Source organism: Epinephelus lanceolatus, chromosome 3 (assembly GCF_041903045.1).
Source record: "Epinephelus lanceolatus isolate andai-2023 chromosome 3, ASM4190304v1, whole genome shotgun sequence".
NCBI lineage: Eukaryota > Metazoa > Chordata > Actinopteri > Perciformes > Serranidae > Epinephelus > Epinephelus lanceolatus.
Genome location: NC_135736.1, coordinates 39,909,036 through 39,931,447, shown reverse-complemented (window position 1 = coordinate 39,931,447; position 22,412 = coordinate 39,909,036). Strand labels below are relative to the sequence as shown.

Below are 22,412 nucleotides of genomic sequence, written 5' to 3'. Positions count from 1 at the left end.
GGACAGACATCAGTGGCGCGGTAACACAGTAGGAAATGTGCCAATGCTAGATGCAACGTAACCTAAGAGAAGACTGTAACAGTAATCCACAGGCAGGTTTTCCAGCTTGGGAGTTTAATTTGCATTTGCCACAATGTGACTGGCTTGCAGCACAATTCACTTGTTGTATTTTTCAAAACTATCCTGCAAGTTACAGCCTACTAGTATACAAGATTATTGTCAAAGCAATGGCACTACAAGAACAAAACAGTGAACGTGAGCCCTGAGTGTTGTTTTTCTTTTTAAATCAAGTTTAATTTTGATAAACTGTAGATCAGTGGTTCCCAAGTGATGGGTCACAGTCCAAAAGTGGGTTGCGGATCCATTCTGAATGGACTGCAACGTGACTCTCAAACGTAAACACACTTTATTTTGGAGTAAGTGAATTTCCAGCACAAAGCTTTCATTCTTAAGTGCTGTTTCCTGCTGTAGGGTGAGTGGCTGACGGACAGCTACTTGACAAAGACAGCAAACTAGCTCGACAACATGGCCAAACGAAAGTATGACGCTTAGCGTATTAAACTGTGTGGACCTCAAACTAATGACTAAGGAAATCTGGACCCGTGGCTAGACCAGTTGGGAACCACTGCTGTAGACAATGATTCAGTTTATACATTTTTTAAGTTAAAATAAGTGCACGGCAGACATCATAGGAAACAGAGACAATGCAGACAATTATAGTGTCAAATAAATATTAATTTAAGATCCCCACTTTTGTGCTTTATATATCGGCCGTTGAAAAACTTACATCGGTCAAGCACTGTACCAGATTAAATATCGTACTACATTTAGACGTTTTCAAAAAACTGATCTAGGTCGATTTTTCTCTTTAGTGTAGCAGAAAACAGAGGAATGTCTCCTGTCCATTAGTTCTAGTAAGTTTTCGGTCTGATGCTGTTTGACTGGCATCTTTGTATTTCAGCACATAATCAGCTTTAAATACTATGTCAATGTTGGTTCTGCTTGTGTTTTGTCTTTTATCAGAAGTAACTGACTAAAAGAGAGGCTTAGTGGAGAGTTCATCCTGTTTGGAGAGGGTTAAAAAAAACATTAGACTGCCAGAGGACAAGATATTCACCTTTTCCATTGTTGAGCATCTGGCAGAGGTTAAAGTTGTGGCAGCTGATGTCCTCCATGTTGTGTTTCTCCAGAGCTCTCTGAATCACCTGAGGTGTGTGGTCCTGACTGGTCAGCTGGAGATGAGACAGACGCCAGATGTCAAACTACAAACAAAACTCTTATTCAGAATACCCAAACAATAGATAGTCACCCTCATTTGAAAGCCTTTTTAGGTAGTCCTGCTTTTCATAGATTGATTGTATTTTCAGAATTACCAGGGACTCTTTTGACATACAGTAAAAACACTGCAACATATTGTTTAAATCATTTATCTATCAGAAATGTAAGGACTTGTGAATCACTTCTGGTTACTTACACTGAACATCAGTCATTATTTTAGATTTTAAGACATTTATTGATTTATTTTATATTCTGAAAAATATAAATTGATTAAAAAAAAACATTTACAATGGAAATAATTGTTAGTTTCAGCCTAATTAATGTATTTAAAGGTTTATTCATAAATTCCTGTCTGCAGCTTGTTTGAAAAAGCCATAGAAAAATTCCTAAACCTTTGATCTTGCACAAATACGTCTAGATGAAACCTGTCAGCTGTCTCTCCACGTAATAAAGCTGACACAAATGATTAAGTAACACCACCAGCTTCCTCTTCTGCTTTCTTTTGGTCTTTATTTCTAATTCCCTCTCGAAGAAAGTGTTAAGTCAACCGAAACCAAGCTGGCCGACCTCAGAAACACACGATTACACAACCACTTCTCTCACCAGTATGCTCTTGTAGACGTTTCCATTGCTGACAGACTCCACGCTGACCCTGATGATACATGAGTCAGCAACCTGTTTGTTGTACACAGGCAGCACAGCCTGAGGAGAGCAGCTGGACGATGACTGCTCGGGACTCATAATCAGAGAAGGAGAGCTCAGGTCTGGTTGTGAGGAGGAGGTGGACAGACTGGGAGAGGAGGAGGAAATGGAGCTGGAGGAGAAATCCTGGGCAACATTGTGGAGAGAGCCTGAGAGAGACTGAGGGAGGAGAGGAGAGGAGAGGAGAAAATATGAATATTACGCCCCAATTTTATTTTCCCTACTTTAAGTGCCTGTGCAACTTTCTTTGGTCGTTTTTTGGTTTTAAACTATGACCCTGCTGAGGCGGTCGGTGCTCACCTTGAGTTTGAGTCTATGGGGGGAATGCTGAGGGGCAGAGAGCTCCTCCATCTCTGAGCTGCTGGAGCCAGAAGACGAAACACTGATCTGGTCGGCATGTGTCTTCCTCAGGGAGCTTTCACTGGCTGTTCGCAACCTGCACACACAAACACAGTTTAGTTATGTACCTTTTCCCAATAAAGCAACTTTTATCAATTTTTATAAGTCCGGCAAGAATAAAGTATGTTATTACTGGTAATTAATTCATTTTTTTAAAATTAAATAATTTTTTTTGCATATTTTATTCACTTGTCTTTATTTATTTTTATTTCTCATTTTAATTTTTTTATTTTTATTAATTAATTTTTAATTTTTATATCACTGTTAATGTCTCTCATTTAATCATCTCTTTGTTTTATTGATCATGTTTTACTTATTCATTTTTACTTATTTTTTTTGCATCACTGACATTACCTCTCTTTTATTTATCTTTATTTTTATTTTTCTATTAATATATTTTTACTGGGATTTTTTTGCATCCTTATTACCATCTAATTTCATTATCTTCATTTTTCTAATTTTTATTTCTTAATTAAATAATGTTTTACTTATTATTTTATTTTTATTTAATTTTATTTTTATTTATTCATTTTTTTATGAAGTCTTTTTACTTACAGTTATCTACTTTTATGATCACTATTACTATCACTTTATCACTCCATATGTACAGAGGTAGTTATTTACCTATTTATATTTATCTGTCCATTATGGGCATTGAAACTGATTTATACATGCCCCGAAAATTTCAATAAATAAAACTGTTAAGAGGGAAAAATAAAAATATCAACAATTGTTTCTACCATTAACACAACAAATCTTAAGTCTTCTGGTTCAGACACATCCTACACACATCGGGCTGAGGTTTTATATCACAGCAGTCGATGTCATTCGAGGGCAGCTGCGGTTATATGTTAGAGGCCAGAGGTGGTTTTCCAGACTTACGAGGCAAGTTTCTTGGTGAGCAGACGACTGCTCCATGAGTTGGGAGAACTGGGACAGGGGTCAACTGGAGGCTCCAGCTCACGAGACAGCTCATAGCTTCAGGAGAGAAAGTAAAATTAAGAAGTTATGCAAAAGGCTTCCAGTCAACCTGATATGTGTTGAAATGGTGTTAGTGTGTGTCTCACCTCTCCTGGTCTGTGAGCAGTGTGTGTGCCTGCAGCCAGGTGGTGATATGAGGGTTTACTGGGAGGCTGTAGTGGGAGCAGGAAGCCTGAAGCTGCCGAATCTGAGAGAGAATCTCAAACTCCTACAAGAGGAAGAAATAAAAAGAAATGCAGATTAAATTATAGAACAGAAAAGAATATGGTAGAGCATGAACTATACACTAATTCTGAGTTTAATGCCTGCAACTCGTTCCAAAAGAGGTTGGGACAGCTGCATGTTTACCACTGTGTGATATCACCTTTTCTTTTAAACAACACTCAGTAAGCATGTGGGAACCGAGAACACTAATTGTTGAAGTTTTGAAAGTGACATTTTTTCTCAAGATTCACAAGCTGGCCTCCCGAAAATCCTATCTAAAGACAGTCTGTGCCGAAGAATGGGCCACAATCCCATCCTTACACTTTGAGAAATAAGTTTCCTTAAACAGGAAATGTCTTGAAGCTGGCATTGCAAACAAAGGCCTCTATATATTGCACGTACGTAATTTTCACGGATTAAAATGCTAAGATTTCCTGATCAGTGTCGTTTTGAGCCAATGTCTGGTCTATATTTCATAAGAATGCTGCACTGGAAATATGTTTAGAAAAAAGATATCTGACTAGTTGAATACTTTTTTCCTCCACTGTATGCTGAAAAGGATTTGCACATCGTTGCATTCTGTTTTTATTCATATTTTACACAGCATCCCAGCTTTTTTTGGAATCATGGTTGTAAAACAGGGAACAATCAGTCATTCATGTAAAACACCACCAGGTGGCGACACCTACTCGTCTGCGCTTCTCAAAGTTGATGAGTCCACCCTGTGAAAAAAAGAAACAACAGCTAGTGTTACAAATATGGCACCTTTTAAAAAATACCATAAACAGAGCAAACTAAAACAGCAGATGGGTTTGATGTGTTCTCACCTCCACAGTGTCAGTCAGTGCCGTGTCCAACATGGTGAGGACGGTCAGGTAAGTGCCGAGGTACGGCACAACGCCACTGCTGAAGCTCTGAGGACACAAATCAAGTGACAGTTTTACATTTTGGTGATCACTGTGACATCAGAGAATTAAATTAATACTAATTTCTTGCAAATATCTAATTAAATATGTCAGGCATTCTTAAGAACTGGGACAAAACCTTATTTTGTTTCTATTTTTACTGTTCAGTTAGGCTGGGAAAATATATTCTAAAAAACTGAAGTCTTAACTATTTAATCTTGTAATGGGCCGACCTCCCAGTGATTTATTACCTTAAACAGCATGCATGATGGATGTCAGAGTTAAGATCTGACGGAGATCATGTTATATAGAGCTGACATAAAGTTATGTTGTAGTGAGCAGCCATTTTATTTTGTTTATTTTTTTAAGAGTTCTCTTAATGCTAATCAAATACTAGTTTTTGAATCATAATTCTTATTTAGTTTTGATTTAGGGGGCCTACAGAGTTGACATGTTATGGTTTAGACACACCAGACAGCAATATTATTTAATGAATTTATCAATAAATAGAAAGCTTAACAGCACTTGAGCAGCATTTCCACCTTTTTGGAAACCAAGAAGTGAGACAGGAGTCCTTAGGATATAGCTCAACACTTTAATGCCTGGTTAAATTATGTTTTTTTTAGAGATCTGACAGAGTTGACAAAAATTTGGGACACATCTTATAAGGGGCAACACTTTCATAAAGAATATATTTTATAACAAAGATGATTGTAACAGTACATTTTTACACCGATGTTATCAGTATGTACTGTTAGTTCTAGATTTTTAAGGCTTCAAACACATTTTGTAATTGTTTCCAGTTGTGAATTTTTGTCTGGGATGAGGGTGTTTTCTGGCACAACTCAAGTTTGGAAGTTATAAAAATGAAAGCAGATCAAAATATCTTAAGAATCATATTTATTTCATATATATAAACCCTGTTTCACCCCAGAAATTGAATTAGTGTGTTGATATCTTATAATTTTGAGGGGATTTTTTCTTGGTAGGACACTATTTGTCCCAATTCTCAAGAATGGGTGATATTTGCAAAAGGCTGAAAATATGTCATTCAATTTCTAAATGTTGCTTTGCTACAAAATTATTTTAAATTAAGAACGGAGTAAGAATTTTGAACACAAGAGGACAAAATACAGAGGTCACTGTGTCTCATGTAAACTAAAATAAAACAATCAGCTGTAACCGAGGTAGAAATGTACACAGACCACTATTTAAACAGAGTGAATATGGGGGTATAAAACATGTTACACGCAGCCCTGCCTCGACTGAGTAAACTGGTAAACTGTGAGAAACTGCACACACGTCAGCTTTTACACCCCTAACCTACGTAAGGGGGAAAGCTATCAGTCATTACAGCTGTAACTGTGGAAACTTTTTCCATCAAATTAAGAGATAGAAGAAGAGGAAACTGGAAATCTGGCGTCTATTCGAACAAATTATATCAGATTGAGAACTTGTGACTTCTAAGGAAGTAGAGCTGATGATCCGGGCAGATAAAAACAGACCTCTGCCTTTTATTTTAAGTTGCTGGAAGCATCGCTGACACATTTGCGCTATTTTGGTGGTCAAACCTGACTGTTGGGTTATTTCCAAACAAAGTGATGACTGTTTTCTTACAATGTGTTTGGACACTGAGCCAGGGGTGGCGCTGCCATCTGGGGGAGTCCCGTCCTACAGAGCACAGACAACATGTTTGTTAACACACACAGCGACTTAAACTCAGGGTGTTGCTGTGAGGGTGCTGGGTGTGAGATGACAACAGAGCAGATTCGTTATATAATCGTTCTCTTCAGGGTTGAACGCCTGTTGACAGGCTGTTGTTGGATGTGGGAGGGTGTCTCTAGTTAGCATTAGTTCATGCCCAAATAGCCACTTTCATTTGTGTTTTATTTGTGTTGGCTGCAAACGACGACTTTTTCATTATTCTATAGACGCTGGGCTGCTGATAACGTGACTAAATACACAATGATACCGATTGTATTTCACAGGGAACAAAGGACACAGAGCGGCAGGTGAACTGGAGACTCAACGCTCAGTTTACTAATTAACCAACGATTAGAGGCCATTTGTAGACAATACGTTCAGTAAGTGGATTCACAGGTTCACATGTGTGTTTGACACCTTTCACAATACCTTATTACAATCCCCCAAATCCCCATCCATCCTCCACCACCTCAACAATTTTAAATTGTACTACCATGTGCAGATGTACAATAACTGCATATGCACTTTATCTTGTCCTTTTCATGGCAGCTTATTTATCATCATGTTTTAGCCTATTTTAATGTGTGGGTATGTGAGTGTGTGTTGTATTTTGTTGTATGTGAACATGCAATGACAATAAAGGCATTCATTCAACACACTTTGACTGCAACTAACACTTACTGTTATTATTATTCATTCTTCGATTAATCGGTGAATTTCAACACAATATAATACCTGAAAATAATGAAAAATGTCCAGGGTGACATCTTAAAAGTAGAAGTCTATCAATTTAACAGTTTGGCCGATTAATCAGCGCCGATATGACGTTTTACGAACTATCATTATTAGGGTAACTTGCCTCCATGGGATATCTGGACACTTAAATCGAAATTATCATTACTATGTCAGTCTCAAAAATCTACTTCAAACATCTTGTTTTGTCTCATCAACACTCTAAAACCCAAAGAAAGCCATTTCCAAAAAGATATAAAACAGAAAAGAAGCAAATGCTCCCTTTGGCAAAGCTGCAATCAGAGAATGGTTGACGATTTTTCATTGATTAAACGACCAAAATGCTGAATTCATTTGTCAAAATAGTTGCCAATTATTTTTCTGTTGATCAAGAGAGCCCTAAGAGCCCTGTAAAACAGGAAAACCAGGCCTCATAGTACAAGCTACACAGGCTACGTGTTATTTTCTTACTGCTGTGTATTTGATAGTTTGTATTTTGTACTCAGGGTAAACACACCAGTGAAATTTAACCCAGTTCAATCAGGAAAACAGCCACCGCCCATCACGCCTCTGGAAAGAGCTGGCACACTTAAAAGTTCATGGATCTTTTCCTCATTAATCAGGCAGAGCCATCAGAGCCCATTGTTTCCCATGTAGTTTATATCATAGAAATAGAATGAATGACAAGGTCATTGATCTGTTTGGCACAGTTATTTGACTGATGCAAAAGAAAATGGCGATTGTTGTTAGTTGTGTTGGTGGCAACACACGTCAGTGGGGTCGTAAAGTGTGTCACGCACTTATTTGAGATCTCCATTTTGGCCTATGCCCTTACCTAATTTCCTTATTAAACAGAAAAATACAACCATACATCAATTCAAGTTTCTGTCTTTCATCGAACTAAGACCAGCTTTAGCTCAACTGCCTTGGTAACTCATATAACACGCTTCATTCAAGTTCAACAGAAGCAATATAAGACTCACCAAAACTGTCTTAGTTAGTTGTCTAGTTAGTTAGTCGAGCTTTCCAACAACCACCAGCTCTGGTTTGGTCTAAATAAACCCTTAATTCACAGTGTTGTATGTGAAAATATGCTGGCACTACATGCTGTTTATCCCTGTGGTCTCTCTCTGCGTCTCAGCTGTCGGCTGAGCAGCAGCTGTTGCTTGTTCTTTGGAGGGAGCTACAGTAACGTTACATCACCCTTCAACAAACATGTAATTAATGGCAACCAAAAAAACAACAGGTAAATAGGGTAATGTTTTAAAAGGTAACAGATTGCCTATTTGAAAATGTTCTACTCCATTGCTAATTTTATTTTTCCTGCAAAACCTCACCTCTGTAACTGAGACTTGTCGCAAGTTGGTTTGTTTATAAGAAAGTTAGATCACTACAACAGTTGCAATGGCAATGATACACTTACAAAATGGCGGCTGCTCTGACCGTCCTGCTACTTTGATTCTCTCTCATTCTATTTTACATGGTTTGTCAAGAACACATGTAGTTACCTCCATCAGGATCTCTCTGCTGGTCAGCACACAGTTCTCATCGGGGAAAGTCTCACACAAGTGGTTAAAGGAGGCCATGCTTTCCCTGAAAACACGCAAATTAAAACTGTTAAGACAGTGTTTTTTCTGCAGCCTCAACCAGGCTGCATGCTCAAAAAGGAAAAATGATTCAGGTAAATCCACTGTGGAACTGATTTTCTATCTTCATTCATTCTCACCCAACCTTCACCTGCTGCAGAACTACACACAGGGCTCATACATACGTTACAACGTTACAAAATGAATTCAAGGACTTTCAAGCACTATTTTTTTTCCATTTATATGGGTTAGTTATCACAGTATTTTAGCAATAACTATATAAAATCCTCAACAATACATTTGAATGGCATGAGACTGATGGTCTGCACATGGTGCAAGACGAGAGGGAAAGACCCCCACACTTGCCTTATTTCAGAAAGAATAGTCAATTTGTTATAAAAAGGACTGAACATTATGAAGAAAGGATAAATCATTGTTTAAATAAACCCATGCCAGCTGGACTTTAAGTTTTAATTTCAGTTCTTGGTGGAGCTATGAAACGAAAACAAAACCTGTAAGTCATGTAAAATTTTGCTAAGCCAACATAGGCCTACTGGTTTTGCTGAGGTCTCAAGAACGGAGCGAAGCAAAAATAGACTATGATGTCAGGCAGGATGTCACAAAAGCGAAAAAAAAGGGAAGGGAGAGCAAACTCCCGAGTCGAGATGGTGACACGTCAGAATTTAAAAATGAAAAAGCTGAGCCATTTTGATTATAATGACTTAGAAAGCAAAACTTTGGTCAAAGTGTAAGTTAGTATTAATGTGGTTCATTTGAAATTCAAGGATTTTTTTTAAGCACCCTACTAAAAGGGGGGCTATTTTCAAGGTATTCAAGTACTTGTTTTGTTTTTTCAATCAAAATTCAAGTACTTCAAGGACCTTGTGTGAACCTTGTTAACATTTTGTGTCCTTAAAGTCAATACTTTGTTCCATAGAACTCCATTTTATAAGTTATGAGTAAAACAACAGTGTAGTGTCTTGTAACGGTTTGCTGACCTGCTGACAGCAGCCCAGGTCTTCTTGAGGCGATACACAGCGTTGGACTGCAGTGCCGATAGAATCGCCCTCAGAGAGGAGAAGTTTTTCAACTGTCTGCACTCCTGCAGAGTAAAGACAAGAAAATGCTGTTTTGTTATGAGGTTTTGACAAAGGTATGTACATTTATGTCCCTTGATGATAAACAAAATTCAAAATCTTCATCAACCCTGACCTGAGCAATAGCGATCCACCTCTCGATGATGCGTGCCCTGTGTGCAGGGCTGGCGTGCGTGCAGCGAGGTGAGCTCGGGGCAGTGGAAGGGTACAGGAAGGTAGATGGGGAGTTGGGTGATGAGATGGGAGAGGAAGTGGAAGGGCTGGGAGAGAACGGGCAGAGGAGTGAGGTGATGACACGGTTGGTGACAGCGTTGAACTGGGAGATGGTGGCACGGACGGATGGCGCCAGGTGTCTGTTTTCCTTCTTGTCACGCTGGGACCAGATGCAGCCCAGGCAGTGGAAGGGCTCCACTTTGACAAACAGCTCCTGAGGCAGACAGAGGGAGACACAGTGTGAATCAGTGACACATTAACACAGAAATGAGCTTTGACATGTTTGTTGATGAGACCTACAGCGTCCAGTCGGGTCAGCTGCTCCGCAACTTCTCTCTCAGGGAAGTCCATGAAGTTGTTTGTGTCTTCCTCCTTTGTGGACACGTCTCTTCCATCCACCTGATCTTTGTGCTCCTGCTGCAATGATTCACTGCTGTGCTCTGATGCAGCCTGGCTGCAATCTGTCAAACACAACAAATCATAAGAACAAAACAGGAGGCAAAAAGGATTTTATAATATCTAAAACTCTAGTTCACTGCCTGTAAGTGAACCACAGCTCAGTCAGGGTCAACATGATGCTACAGCAGACGATCATAGTTCAGTTACTTTCGTGCTAAATTATGTACCTTGTTCCTGGAGCTTCTTGAGGAGGGTCTCAGCAGTCTGAGCCAAGCGTCTGAAGCAAAGGCGATGCCGCAGATGGACACACAACAAGCGGAGGGCCTGGTACTGAGGAGGCTCATGGAAGTCTTCACTGTATTCCTCCAGCCACAGCCGGATCACCGGGGGTAAGGTGCTGCGGGGATGATCGGGGACATTAATACATTTTAAATATAGTGTCAGTTTTTACTTGTTCAGGTTCACTCTTGATTGAGATTTAAGTGTGTGATTTCACACCATAACGTCATATTATCAAAACTAAACTGGACTGATGGTGAATCCAAACTGATTTTTGCAATTGGAGGAGTGAGCACACTCACCTGCGTGGGCAGACGGTTTTATCCAGGTTGGCGATTGAGTCATCTCTGTGGAAAAAGTTAAACACAATTATCAGTTGAGAACGTTTCAAAGATAATCATCACATGAAGGGACGATATGGTGGCCAAGTCGTGACAGAAAACATCCTGTCAACAACAAATGTTCAAGGGTTGATCCTCTGTAACTGTCCATCCTGTGGAAATGTCCTGCAACACTCTGAATCCCTGCAGGGACATTGTGGCCTCACAGAGCGATGAGTGTAAACAGACTGACGCCTTCCTCAGAGATCAATTGAAGGAAAGGTAAAGCCTTTGCACACCAAGTCTGTAGTTTTTATCCAAGATCTGTGGCTTGTTTAAAATAAAGTATAATCTCACATTATGTCACTTACATTTACACACTGACTCTGAAACCTTTGTCGGTCATTAAAGTTTCTGCAACAGGTGCAATTTACTGCGTTCTTCCCAAGCCGTCAGAGTTTTAACATTGTAAAAGTTGTGTTTGATCACAAAATAAGATACATAAGTTGTAATTTATACAGCACCTATTAAGTATCAGGGCAGGTGGTTTACAAGGTAACCACGTCTTACATCCTGTAAAAAAATCCCACAAGGAACAGGAGGGAAAACACACATCCCAGGTCGACCTGAGGCTGACCTCAAATAAAGCTCACAGGAAACTGGTTGCCACCAGCACCACAGATATGAGGGCGACTGTTTGACAAATAATATATCAGCTGAACAGCGCTAATGACCAGTTTCAAACAGGCAGCCATTTGCAGTAAAGGTGAGCTCTAAAGGTGAGAGAGACAAAAGAGCAGGCAATCTCTATGAACTAGATCTGCAACTGTTTGAGTCTTAAAGCAGATTATGGACAAAAAACTTTGAGAAACTTCTACTCACTCCTACAAACTACCTCTAGTGCAGCATTAAAAACCAAAGAGGCTTCCTGTGTCTAACCATGACATTTATTAGTTACACTCCTCACTCAGTCAAATTAAATCTCAGTGTTTCAGGTCACAGAGCTTCAGTCAGGTGAAGCAGCACCTCTGCTGGGTGTGGAGGGTGTAGTCATGACCACACTGGAATGGAACAAAAATCCTGACTGCATTGTTTTGTTCATGACGATAAGACCTGTCATTAAAAACTCACCAAACGTCAACAGAGGTTTGACTCGTGAATAGCTGACTTGACGTGAAGAGGGTTTAAAATAGCTGTCATGTTTGAAAATTTGATGTGTGCATCTGGCATGTTGTAAAACCTGGCTACGTTCGACACCGTCTGCATACAGTGATGACCTTTCTAAAAATAGCAGATACTCTAAGTAACAAAAATAATATTACAGTTGGAATGCAACGACTGAGTTTTATGTGATTTGAACTTTGAAATATATTTCTCAAAGCACATAATGTGGGTACTATTAATGTCAACTATCTTTAAAATAATACTTTGACATTTGAGGGCTTTTTTGCCAAACGCTGGCTGAGAGGATTGATACCACCACTCACATTTCTCTAATATGAAGCTACAGCCTGCAGACAGTTAGGTTAGCTTAGCACAAAGTCTGGAAACAGATTAAGGCCCCAACCACACTAATACATTTTCGTTTTAAAATGAAAACCATCTCCGTACACAAAAATGCAGATCACATGACTAATCACACATACTGGGCATGCGCACATCGATATAAACAGGAAGCAGGTTGTCTACTCTCTAGTTGGTTGCTTGGTTGCAGGAAATACTACGGAGATGGTGAAAATTTAGACCAGAGATTTCTCTGTTTGGACCCACAATGACGTGGAACTGTGACTGCAAAACGTGAGTATGAGGCGGTCAAAGAGGCAGAAAAATAATGGATGTAGCTGTAGTGACGGCACCCATTGGTTTGTGGACTTGAGTTCGGCATTTCGGCCGTCAGCAGCTTGGTTTTTTGGAGCCAGAAGTGACCATATTTGGACAAGAGGCTGGCGCTGAGACAGCCTGTCACTCAAAGCAGACCCTTCCTTAATTATGCATAACTTTAATCCTTAATATAATGTAAATGTGATCGTTCTAAAAAAAAATTCACCCCACATACAGCTGTCATGAAGGGGGAAATTAGCCATAGAGACCAAACTGTTTTTTGTATCAGGCTGGAAACATGTTTATGTCTGCTGTCAAGCAGGGCATTTTAACATGGAGGTCTATGGGGACTGACTCCCTCTTGGGGCCAGCCTCAAGTTTCCATTAGATGAACTGCAGTTTTAGCCTCATTTTTCAGCCCCAGAGGTCGCTGCTTGCAGAAAACAGACTGGGAGTCATTGCAAAGCAAATACATGACATATCAGAGCGGTATTGGGAACATTAACTACTGCCAGAGGAAGCCATAGCCATGGGAAAAGAGTCCCTGCACAAGAAGGATGAAATCATTAAAATGTATGGGGGCCTAGGTATACATTTTTGGCTTGAAACATTTTGACTGACAAGACCCAATCTAGAAATTTACGTATCTGCTACATCATTTTCAACAGTCTTGGTTTCCGCCTATCCAGAATAAAATGCAACCCCGGAGGTTTCAAACTAAAACGGGGTCAGCAAAGTTTTTAAATACTGGAGTAGTGTAGAAGCTAGATGTAAATGTAGCAATAGCAAAGTGACATAGCTACATCTACAAAATCCCCCTAACAGCCGCAAGCTCACAAAAGAGCTGCTGGCTTCATATTGAATGAACAGACATGAGAGTGATATTGATCTTGTCATCTCTCTGCAAGAAATCAGCATCTCCATCAGGATAAATATTTGGTATTAAACTACGTAGCTCCCTTCGTGAGCCGAACTGCAACAATGACCTCATGTGTGGACTTTCAGATCAGCTGATTGAGCCCTCATGGTTTTTGTTAACATATCGCTCGAGTCAACAACAGCCCTCCTCAGTGCCTCACCTCTGAAACAGCAGCTCAATGAGGGTGCTGGTGGAGGTGAAAGCCCTGTAAGTGGCGAGGAAGACACGGAGGAAATCGGGCTCCTGGTGCTCAGTGTCCAGCAGGTGGGTGACCAGGCGCTCCAGTGTGGCAGCCTTCAGCCTGCGCACCTTCACCGTGTGATACTGGACAAAGCTGAAGGATGTAGGGAGCTCTGCCATGTCCGAGCTTGGCAGGACGGGCTCCCTGCGCAGAGTGATGCCAAACACAGCCCCGTCCTCCTCCTCCTCCCCCCACTCCTGCACTGGGTCCTGCAGGAGAGAAAGCAAGGTCATCAAGATCTGGCAAATAATCCCTAACATACAGCCTTCTGTGCTGCTCCTTTCTGCAGGATTTGGTGGATAACACAGACTTTAATGTGCTTGAAATCTTGTCGCATAAAACACAAACAATATTTACTGACGTTTAAAAGAAATATACTAAACAACAGAAAACTTTTTCTTAACAGAATTACTGTAACAAAAAACTCATGACGATTGAGATAAGCCTTCACCCTGAGTCACTTCATTAAAAAGGCCAAACTCAACGTCAATTAACCTCATGCTTGAGATTCTGCTTGTGACCCAGCCTTGAACTCTGACGCACACACACACACGCACACACACACATGCACACACACACACGCACACACACACACACACACACACACACACACACACCTGGTGACTGAGCGATCACTGGGCGATGAAGCATTCACTGGCGTGTTTGTTTATGTCCACAAACACAAGGACAATTTATTAAACCATGACACAGGTTGACACCACGTTATTCTGAATTTAATTCTAACCCTATTCAGGGTTTCTGCATCCTATGACAAGTTAGATTTAAGACATTTTAATACCAATTAAGGCCTTATTTTTAGATTAATGAACTCAATGCCTTTTAAGAATTCTAGGGAACCACAGGAACCCTGTTTATACCTGTATGAATAGCAAGATTAAAGTTAGGTAAAGTTTTTCTCCTGATAGTTTCCTCTCCCTTCTCTCATCAAAATGACGGACTAGGGGGAGGTAGAGTGTACGGCCCGGGCTGGCAGGGGGAGAGTTCAGTCCACACAGACGTCTCTCCTTGGCTCTGTTCTATCTACCTTCGCTTTTTCCAATTTTTCTATCCATCTAACCCCTTGGATCCCACGCGGACCCCCAGACGGCACTATTACTCACACTCATAGTCACAAGTGTGTGAATCAAGGGATTGTATAATCTAGTCCAACACTGAACTGAACCAGCAGTGATACGTTCCCCTCACACTACACATTATTATTATTATTACAAAACTGCATAGAAACAATAAGAGAAGTGGCCAAAAAAGATCATGAGGTCTTTCTCTGACCCAGACAGGTTTTGAATTAAACAAGTAGGGCTGCACATGTAACTGAAATATCACTAGTTATTGAGGTATTGAGGTAAAGGACCATGCTTGTTCTGGAGAGATCCAAGCAAAAATGACATCATCATCATGCCACACTAAAATCACAACTCGCATCACGATCGCAGTATCTGTCAAAATAACTGATATAATCTTTTTTGGAGCCCTAGTATCAACTGAAGACATTTCACTGACTCTTTAGTTACTGTGAGTGATGTGACGACAATATCCCAGTAATTAATGAAGCATTATTATATTGTTTTATGTTGTATTTTACCAGAACAAAATGACATAAGTAGAAATATTAACAGGAATATTCTCAAGTACTGAGTATCGTAGGCTGTGACAATGATGCATTTTATTTAAGATTTAAAGTTCATTGCCATTTTTGAATTTTTAACATGTGTAATACACACCAAAGACACTTAGAGTAGTATAAGATATTAAAGTTAAGCATTCAGATATTGAATAAGTACAGCATGATTTATCATAAGAGATGTAAATCTGGTATTTTCCCCATTTTAAGAAAGGAGCTGCTCATATAAGGCCACTTTTTATAGATATTAAGGAGCTTCTGTCGGTTTTCATCCCTTCGATAAAGTCTGTCTACCCACTGTTATGGCAGTTTGGATCAGCTCTGTATTTCCAGTCTTGCTAATGGGTTGCCCAGCACAGTCTGGCCTAAGTGATATAATCTAGATGGTGTCTAGTAGAAGTGATTAAGGATTTTTGATAACCCTACTTTTGTATCCCTTTAAATTTTTGATTGATTTTAGCTGATCATCTTTCATTTAAAGCTCTTTCTCCTTGCTCGTCCTGAATGCTGTTAGAAGTGTAGTAGTCAGACACTGATGCATTTTACTGTTACACACTAGTGCTGGGAAAACAAATACCTCCAGGTGAGAACTGTCACATGAGCGATGATAAACATTTTAAATTATGGCCCAGCTCTGTGAGAGTCATTTTTACTGCCACACCACACAACAACTTAGTGGATGATGGTATGAAAATCCACAAAAACCCTGCCTGATAAATATAACCTGGGGGATGTTGACAAAATGAAGCATGTTGCCAGCATGAGTCTGACCCCAACAGATACCTGGGTGGTGTCTCCCCATCTCTAACAACCACTCAGTGCTCTGGAATGAGACCATGACTGATAGAAAACTGTTTGTCCATGCAGGCTACTCCTGATTTTAAGTGGCACATACCTGTGTAACAATAGGAGCAGAACATGACTGAGGACACGACATGACAAACACCAGTGTGCTCTGACAAACACAGTGAGACACTGGTGGCTCTACAAGAATGAAACCATTATATCAGTGTTTGTCCTGGTGAGCAGAGACAACCTGCAGCTGACTACACATGCAGCTGGATGCAACTTAAATTAAAAGACAAAATGGCATCGTACAGACGGCTGAAATTATTACAACTCCCAAGGCTGAGCACATTTCATTTCACCTACCATCGATAATTGCCATTTTCCCATGTTTGTGTTGCTCTCGGAGACAAGAAATCCCAAAATAAACTCCTTCAGCTGCAGATAATAAAACCACCGTCCCGGCGGAAATTAAGGATATAGCGCTGTCCTCCAGCAGCGCACTGCAGTCTGAATTTTCATTTTGGAGAATTAATAAAAGAAAACATGATAAAGTAAAGAGTTGCACTGTGTCTAAACGTCGTAGTTTCACAGCCACACTTACAGTGGATAGGCCAGTCTGACAGTGGGAGGAGGAGGAGGAGGAGGAGGAGGAGGAGGAGGAGGGCACGAGGGCTGCCTTCCACTGGGCGGGGCTAATGATACAGGTATGGGCGGGGCTAAGCACACTGACCAATGAGGATAGGGTCAGCTTTTATTATGCAGATTTTAAATATGAGGCCATGATTGGAAAATGCCACTGATGCAGTAAATAAAAACAAGTGGGCTACCGAAAAAAATATGGGAATTTTTTTTAATGTTAGTGGGTTACCTGAAAGCTTAACCCTATTATTTACATTACATTATTTACACAGTTATTTACAATTAAAGCTGTAGTTAGTGGGTTTTATAAAATTTTAAAAAAAAAAAATCATATTGGCTGAAACTGTCTCTATTTTCACAAAGCACTAAATGAGATCATCAGTTAAATGAAAATCATATTCCTCTGCCTACGTCATTGCCTTGTAGCGCTTCTAATCAGCCCGTTCTCATTCTGACGTCCTCAAGTACTCTGTCAGTGATTTGGCGCCAGAAACCTGAGGCGAAAATAATAATAATGATGATAATAACTTTATTTAAAGAGCATTTTTCGAGCTGAAACCTCAAGCTTTCCAAGGAGAGGAAAATACAAAAGAAAAATGATACTATACATACGCCTTCACCAACATATACACCTACTGTCAGGAAAGGCCAGTCTGTTAAAGTACATTTTCGTTCAGCTGATCTGATTCTCATTGGTAGGCTGGAGAAAAACCTGAAAAGACTCGATCACCTTTTGTCTTTAACCTGGACTCTGGAACAGTTAGAAGACACAGACTAGCAGACCTGAGGGGCCTGTTTAGACAGGACGGTGTGAGAAGCTCAGTTATATACTCCAGTGCCAGATCACTGAGAGCCTTGTTTGTGATTAAAAGATTGAAAGAGACTGGAAGCCAATGCAGGGAGGCCAACATAGGTGTGATGTGTGAGGACAGTTTTGTTTTGGTCAAAAGTCTAGCTGCTATATTTTGAACGAGCTGATGTGTAGATCAATTGTTGAAGCAGGTGAACAATGCATTACAGTAATCAAGGTTGGCGGATATAAGAGCATGTATGATTTTCTCTCTGTTACTGAAGGACAGAAGTGATCTACATTTTGAGATGTTTCTCAGCTGATAAAAACAAGACTGGCCTACATTCTTTACATGTTGCTCCAGGTTCAGGTTTAGTGTCAAGAATAACACCTTTCGCTGTGTTATGATACACTGCTGAGCAGCCGGATGGAATCTGTCACGGTAATTTGATTCGTCAGTTCACAAGGTGACCAGAGAGTACCTGTTGGGGCGGTACAATACGCCAGTGTATGGTGCCACGTTGACATAAGTAGCTGGAAAAACCCTATAGGGCGGTGGATGGGTCCAACAAACCCTGGACTTTCACCCAGGAGCCTGGTGTTCACTTCTCAAAAGAGCCAAACCATGATGTTTTTTTTTTGTCTAAACCTAACCATGTGCTTTTGTTGACGTCCAAACTTGGCAGCAGCGTCCTGGAACATCAACAACAGACACAGAATGATACCTAGCGCGTGACATGTAGATATGAAAGGCTACCGAAAAAGCGGTGATATGGTCAACCCAATTTCCAGGTGACCTCTTGCTCACTGGGTAGAGCGTGCACCCTGTGCAAGCTGTGCTCTTGCAGCAGTCTGGGTTCAATTCCACCTTGTGGCTCTTTGCTGCACGTCATCTCCCTTTCTTGTCATTTTCAAGCTGTCCTATAATAAAGGCAAAAAGCCCAAAAAATAATAAATAAAAAAAACCGATCTCTCAATATTATTCAGGCCTAGTTATAATGCTGACTGTCTACAGCACCTTAAAACTGTTGGTATAAGACATATTATGAACGTTAACAGTCTTCTCACGGTGCATTAATATCCATGCGTGGCAGTTTAGGCTGCCCCCCCCGAAAGTCAGTCAGAGACCCCTTAGTCGACTGAAATTCTTTAAATTGCACATTGTTTCGGTCCTCAGATTCAGCTGCAGAGTAAGATTTCATGCCGCTAGCCTGTACAAGCAGCTGCAGGCCCAAACCCAGGGTCAGTCTGAGATACGGATGCAGCTGCCGGGAGGAAGAGAGGCCGAGATAACGTTTTCTTCTGCCTTCTGCGTAGAAGTGGTGAATTTACAGCTTACGTCAACTTACATCAACTTAATACTTTATACGAGTTTGATATCTAGTGTCAGCAAAAAATGTTTTTGCACATGTCCAATCTGTCATTACTGTACTTAGCACACATTAGCACAGAGGACTAACTTGACTTGTTTAGTATATTACCTGAATGCCACTAATACCCTGAATGTCCCGCCAAATTCTGTTCAAACTAATGGAAACAAAGGCATGAATTATTAATTATTTTCATTACACAGCAAAATCAGATTCAACTGACAGAATTCTGAGTCAGGTACAGCCCTAATTATGCACTACCAAAAACACTGAATCCAAGACAGCACTATAAATATGGTTGTGTTCCAGCTTTAGGTTGACCTGATGACTGTCACATATTTGAGACAAAATGTCCAAGACAATACTGTGACATCTGGCGGCCAAAGTGTAAACATCAAAAAGATGAACTTTCATTCATTTCATTTCCTCAATCTCTCTGTCTGAATCAAGAACAGGTTCGTCAGCTTTAAATTTGCCCCACGTTCATCAGGAAACATATTCTCAGTTCAATAAAAACTCCAGTGATTGTTTTACTGGAAGAGATTAAACTCAAGATGCAAAAGGAAATTATCTGTCAGTTGTAAGAAAGAAGTTGGTTTCAGGCCAACATCAACATGCTGGGAAGAGTGCATTTCATTATCACAACCTCTAAAGAATCCAGTCGGGACAGTTTTTCTCGACGTCCTCTAGCTGATGTCCCTGCCCATGGTGTGAGGGGCGTGGTGGAGACATACCACATGAAACAGGTCTGCCTCCACCTAAATAGTAACTCTGTGACTTCGAGGAAGAATGAAATGAAGAAATGCACAAATTAAAAGCCCTCAGTGCTGAAAACACTGCATTTAATTACACCCAGAGACAAACTGACCAGCAGCAACACAGTGTGGTGAGACTGGCAGGCTGAGCAGATGGGACGTCTTTAATCAGGCTGTCCATTTCTCTCTCAGCTCAAAGAACATAATGAGCTTTTTGTTTTTCTAATGAGTCTCTCTCTGTAGTAAAAAATCTACCTTCATTCTTCCACGTTTGCCACCCAGCCTCTCTGCAGAGAGGCTGAACAAAAGAGCAGAGAAAATGCCAGGAGAGACCTCAATTAGGACTCATTAGACACATGAATGGGTGACGAGGTGACAGGCAACCAACAAGTGGAATCATGCACGCAAGATAATGCTGAAACGTGCTGGTTGAAGTCGTGCCTTCAAAACACTCACGTGATTAAAAGGTTTATTTTAGCTGGAAATACACAACCAGTAAAACACAATACACTTCCTGGAGACTCTGGTGGTACTCTCTGATCAGTATCACTAAATGGCTGCTGGTGTTGATGACGTCCTGTGTGAAAAAATGTTGAGCTGAGTGGAACAACAGCAAAAGTTCCCAGAGAGAAACCTGACGTAAACAATGACTAAATATATGACAGCTGTTCTGTCACAGATGTGTGTATGACTCACCAGCAGTCCAATTACCCCTAATAACTCACTGAGGAATGACTTACATATCAAAGGATGCTTAATACAATAATAATATAATCTGAGAGGGAGTCAATCAAAATGAACACTTACATCTGAGCTGTCAATCGTTTAAAATAACACCACCACTATACTGACACATTCATGGAAATATCAACAACAGTATACTTTGAGGATGTCATCACACAGCCAGCCTCATTACACGCACACAACTTGTGTTAGTGTTGGAGCTATTTGTCAATTAACTGATAATGCAGCTGACGTGAAAATTAACAGTGTGTGTATTTGCACTCGGGTGAGAATAGTCACACTGCAGCTATTCAGCGGTTTAAATCCCAGGCCTTTGACGCATTATTACGGATCCCGCTGTATGCTGTGATTGGCTAGTACTCACGTTGATGCATTGAGGTCAAATGCGGTGAGGATTTGGGCAAAGAGGTCATGGTTGGCACTAGCAATAATCAATCTCAGACACTAGAAACCTCACAAATGTACTGCCAGAAAGTCTGGTGATGTGATATAAAGAGTGCCACAGTCCATAGAGAGAGTAAGATGTGGTGGACGAATGGGAGAGTGGAGACTGAGTCCTGTGGGAGTCCACACTGACTTAGCTGACTTATTATTTACAGTTTTTAGGATGCATAAAGCTGCATATAAACTTTAGCAGAAAAGCTGAATAGGTCCGCTCGTGTTAATGTCATAATCATAATTTAGCGGTTGCAAATAATACATTTTGAGCACAACTTCTCAATTCCTGCTTCTCAAATGTGAACAGTTTCTGGTTTTCTTTGTCTTTTATATTCTTTATAAGTTTTGGACTGTTTGTTAACTTCAGCACGAGAACTTGTAATGGACATTTGTTAAAATGATTTCCTGACATTTTATAGGCCAAAGGAATACTGAGAAAATAATCAGTAATAATCACCAGCTTTAATCGGTTTCTTTTGTTGAGGTAAAGTAAATGTATTTATTTACTTATTTAAGGAATTCATTTATTCATTCATCTTGTAGAAAATCCTTCTATCTTTATTTAATTGAAACAAATCTTTAGGGCACCTCCTCAGTCGTGGACCTCGGATACTTAGGTGTTTCTGTCATTATCACTAGACACCCTTACCTGAGGAAAGCCATGCCAAGGTTGATCAAGCCTTGGAGTGTATCCCATAACCAATGGGATGTCCTAAGTAGACTTCTTAGGGGTTTCATTTGAAGGACACAGACCCTTTTTTAGGAGGTGTTAGCGCTCAGAGATGTGAGGAGCAGGTCCTCTTGTGGTTTTTGTGTTGACTGGAAACACACTCAGGGCATCCTCCTCTGAAATGACCAGGAGCAGCCACAACAAGTGTCATCTTCACAGCCACTCCAAAGGCAGGAGGGTGCAAGCCAGCAATTACAAAGCACTGCCTCCTTGGTCCCCCAAAGACCCCCAAGCAAGGCCAGGTCTTTAGGGCAACTTCCTGCTTCCTGTTCACCACAAGATCACAGGAACTTAAGACTACAGACCAAACAGTTAATCTGAAAATAACTGACAGATAAATCAACAAGGAAGAAATTATGACTTGCAGCCTTAGAGGTGGGTGACATGGACTCATTACTGATGCTGATGTGATGGCCGTGCAGACAGAAGGGTCTTTATGCAACACCATAACAGCCAAATAGCCTCCGTCATTTGAATGTGTCGCAGCCATAAACATTCCTATAAACGAATTCCTAAACGTTTAAGGTCAGATCACGATATGAATTATATAACCACCTCCTCACCCCAGGTGGAATACCTCAAAAATGAGAGACCCTCCTACATTTGAGAGACCCTCTTAGCTTGGGCAATAAACTGGGTCTTCATCGTGGAGATATTGATGTTTGACTTGGCAATATTCCCATTTCCATACAAAGTAGATGTCAGGTGAGAGTTTTAAATGAAGCGAGGTTTGAG

At 40.4% G+C, this 22,412-nt stretch overlaps 1 protein-coding gene across 4 annotated transcripts in view; it reads right to left on the bottom strand.

The window, feature by feature from the left end:
• Positions 1-22,412, bottom strand: part of rgl3a (ral guanine nucleotide dissociation stimulator-like 3a) — a 68,438-nt gene that overhangs the window by 44,332 nt on the left and 1,694 nt on the right. For 3 of the 4 annotated variants that reach the window (XM_078166361.1, XM_078166362.1, XM_078166360.1), the window contains exons 3-17: positions 13,700-13,989; positions 10,782-10,826; positions 10,428-10,597; positions 10,102-10,262; positions 9,704-10,015; positions 9,490-9,593; positions 8,414-8,498; positions 6,087-6,140; positions 4,392-4,478; positions 4,254-4,286; positions 3,447-3,568; positions 3,262-3,357; positions 2,281-2,416; positions 1,882-2,139; positions 1,118-1,232 (exon numbers count right to left, since the gene is read on the bottom strand). In XM_078166361.1, the coding sequence (XP_078022487.1) occupies positions 1,118-1,232; positions 1,882-2,139; positions 2,281-2,416; positions 3,262-3,357; positions 3,447-3,568; positions 4,254-4,286; positions 4,392-4,478; positions 6,087-6,140; positions 8,414-8,498; positions 9,490-9,593; positions 9,704-10,015; positions 10,102-10,262; positions 10,428-10,597; positions 10,782-10,826; positions 13,700-13,989 (2,068 nt within the window). Of the gene's footprint in view, positions 1-1,117; positions 1,233-1,881; positions 2,140-2,280; positions 2,417-3,261; positions 3,358-3,446; positions 3,569-4,253; positions 4,287-4,391; positions 4,479-6,086; positions 6,141-8,413; positions 8,499-9,489; positions 9,594-9,703; positions 10,016-10,101; positions 10,263-10,427; positions 10,598-10,781; positions 10,827-13,699; positions 13,990-16,574; positions 16,819-22,412 lie in introns of those variants that run through there. The other variant, XM_078166363.1, reaches the window with a different exon arrangement.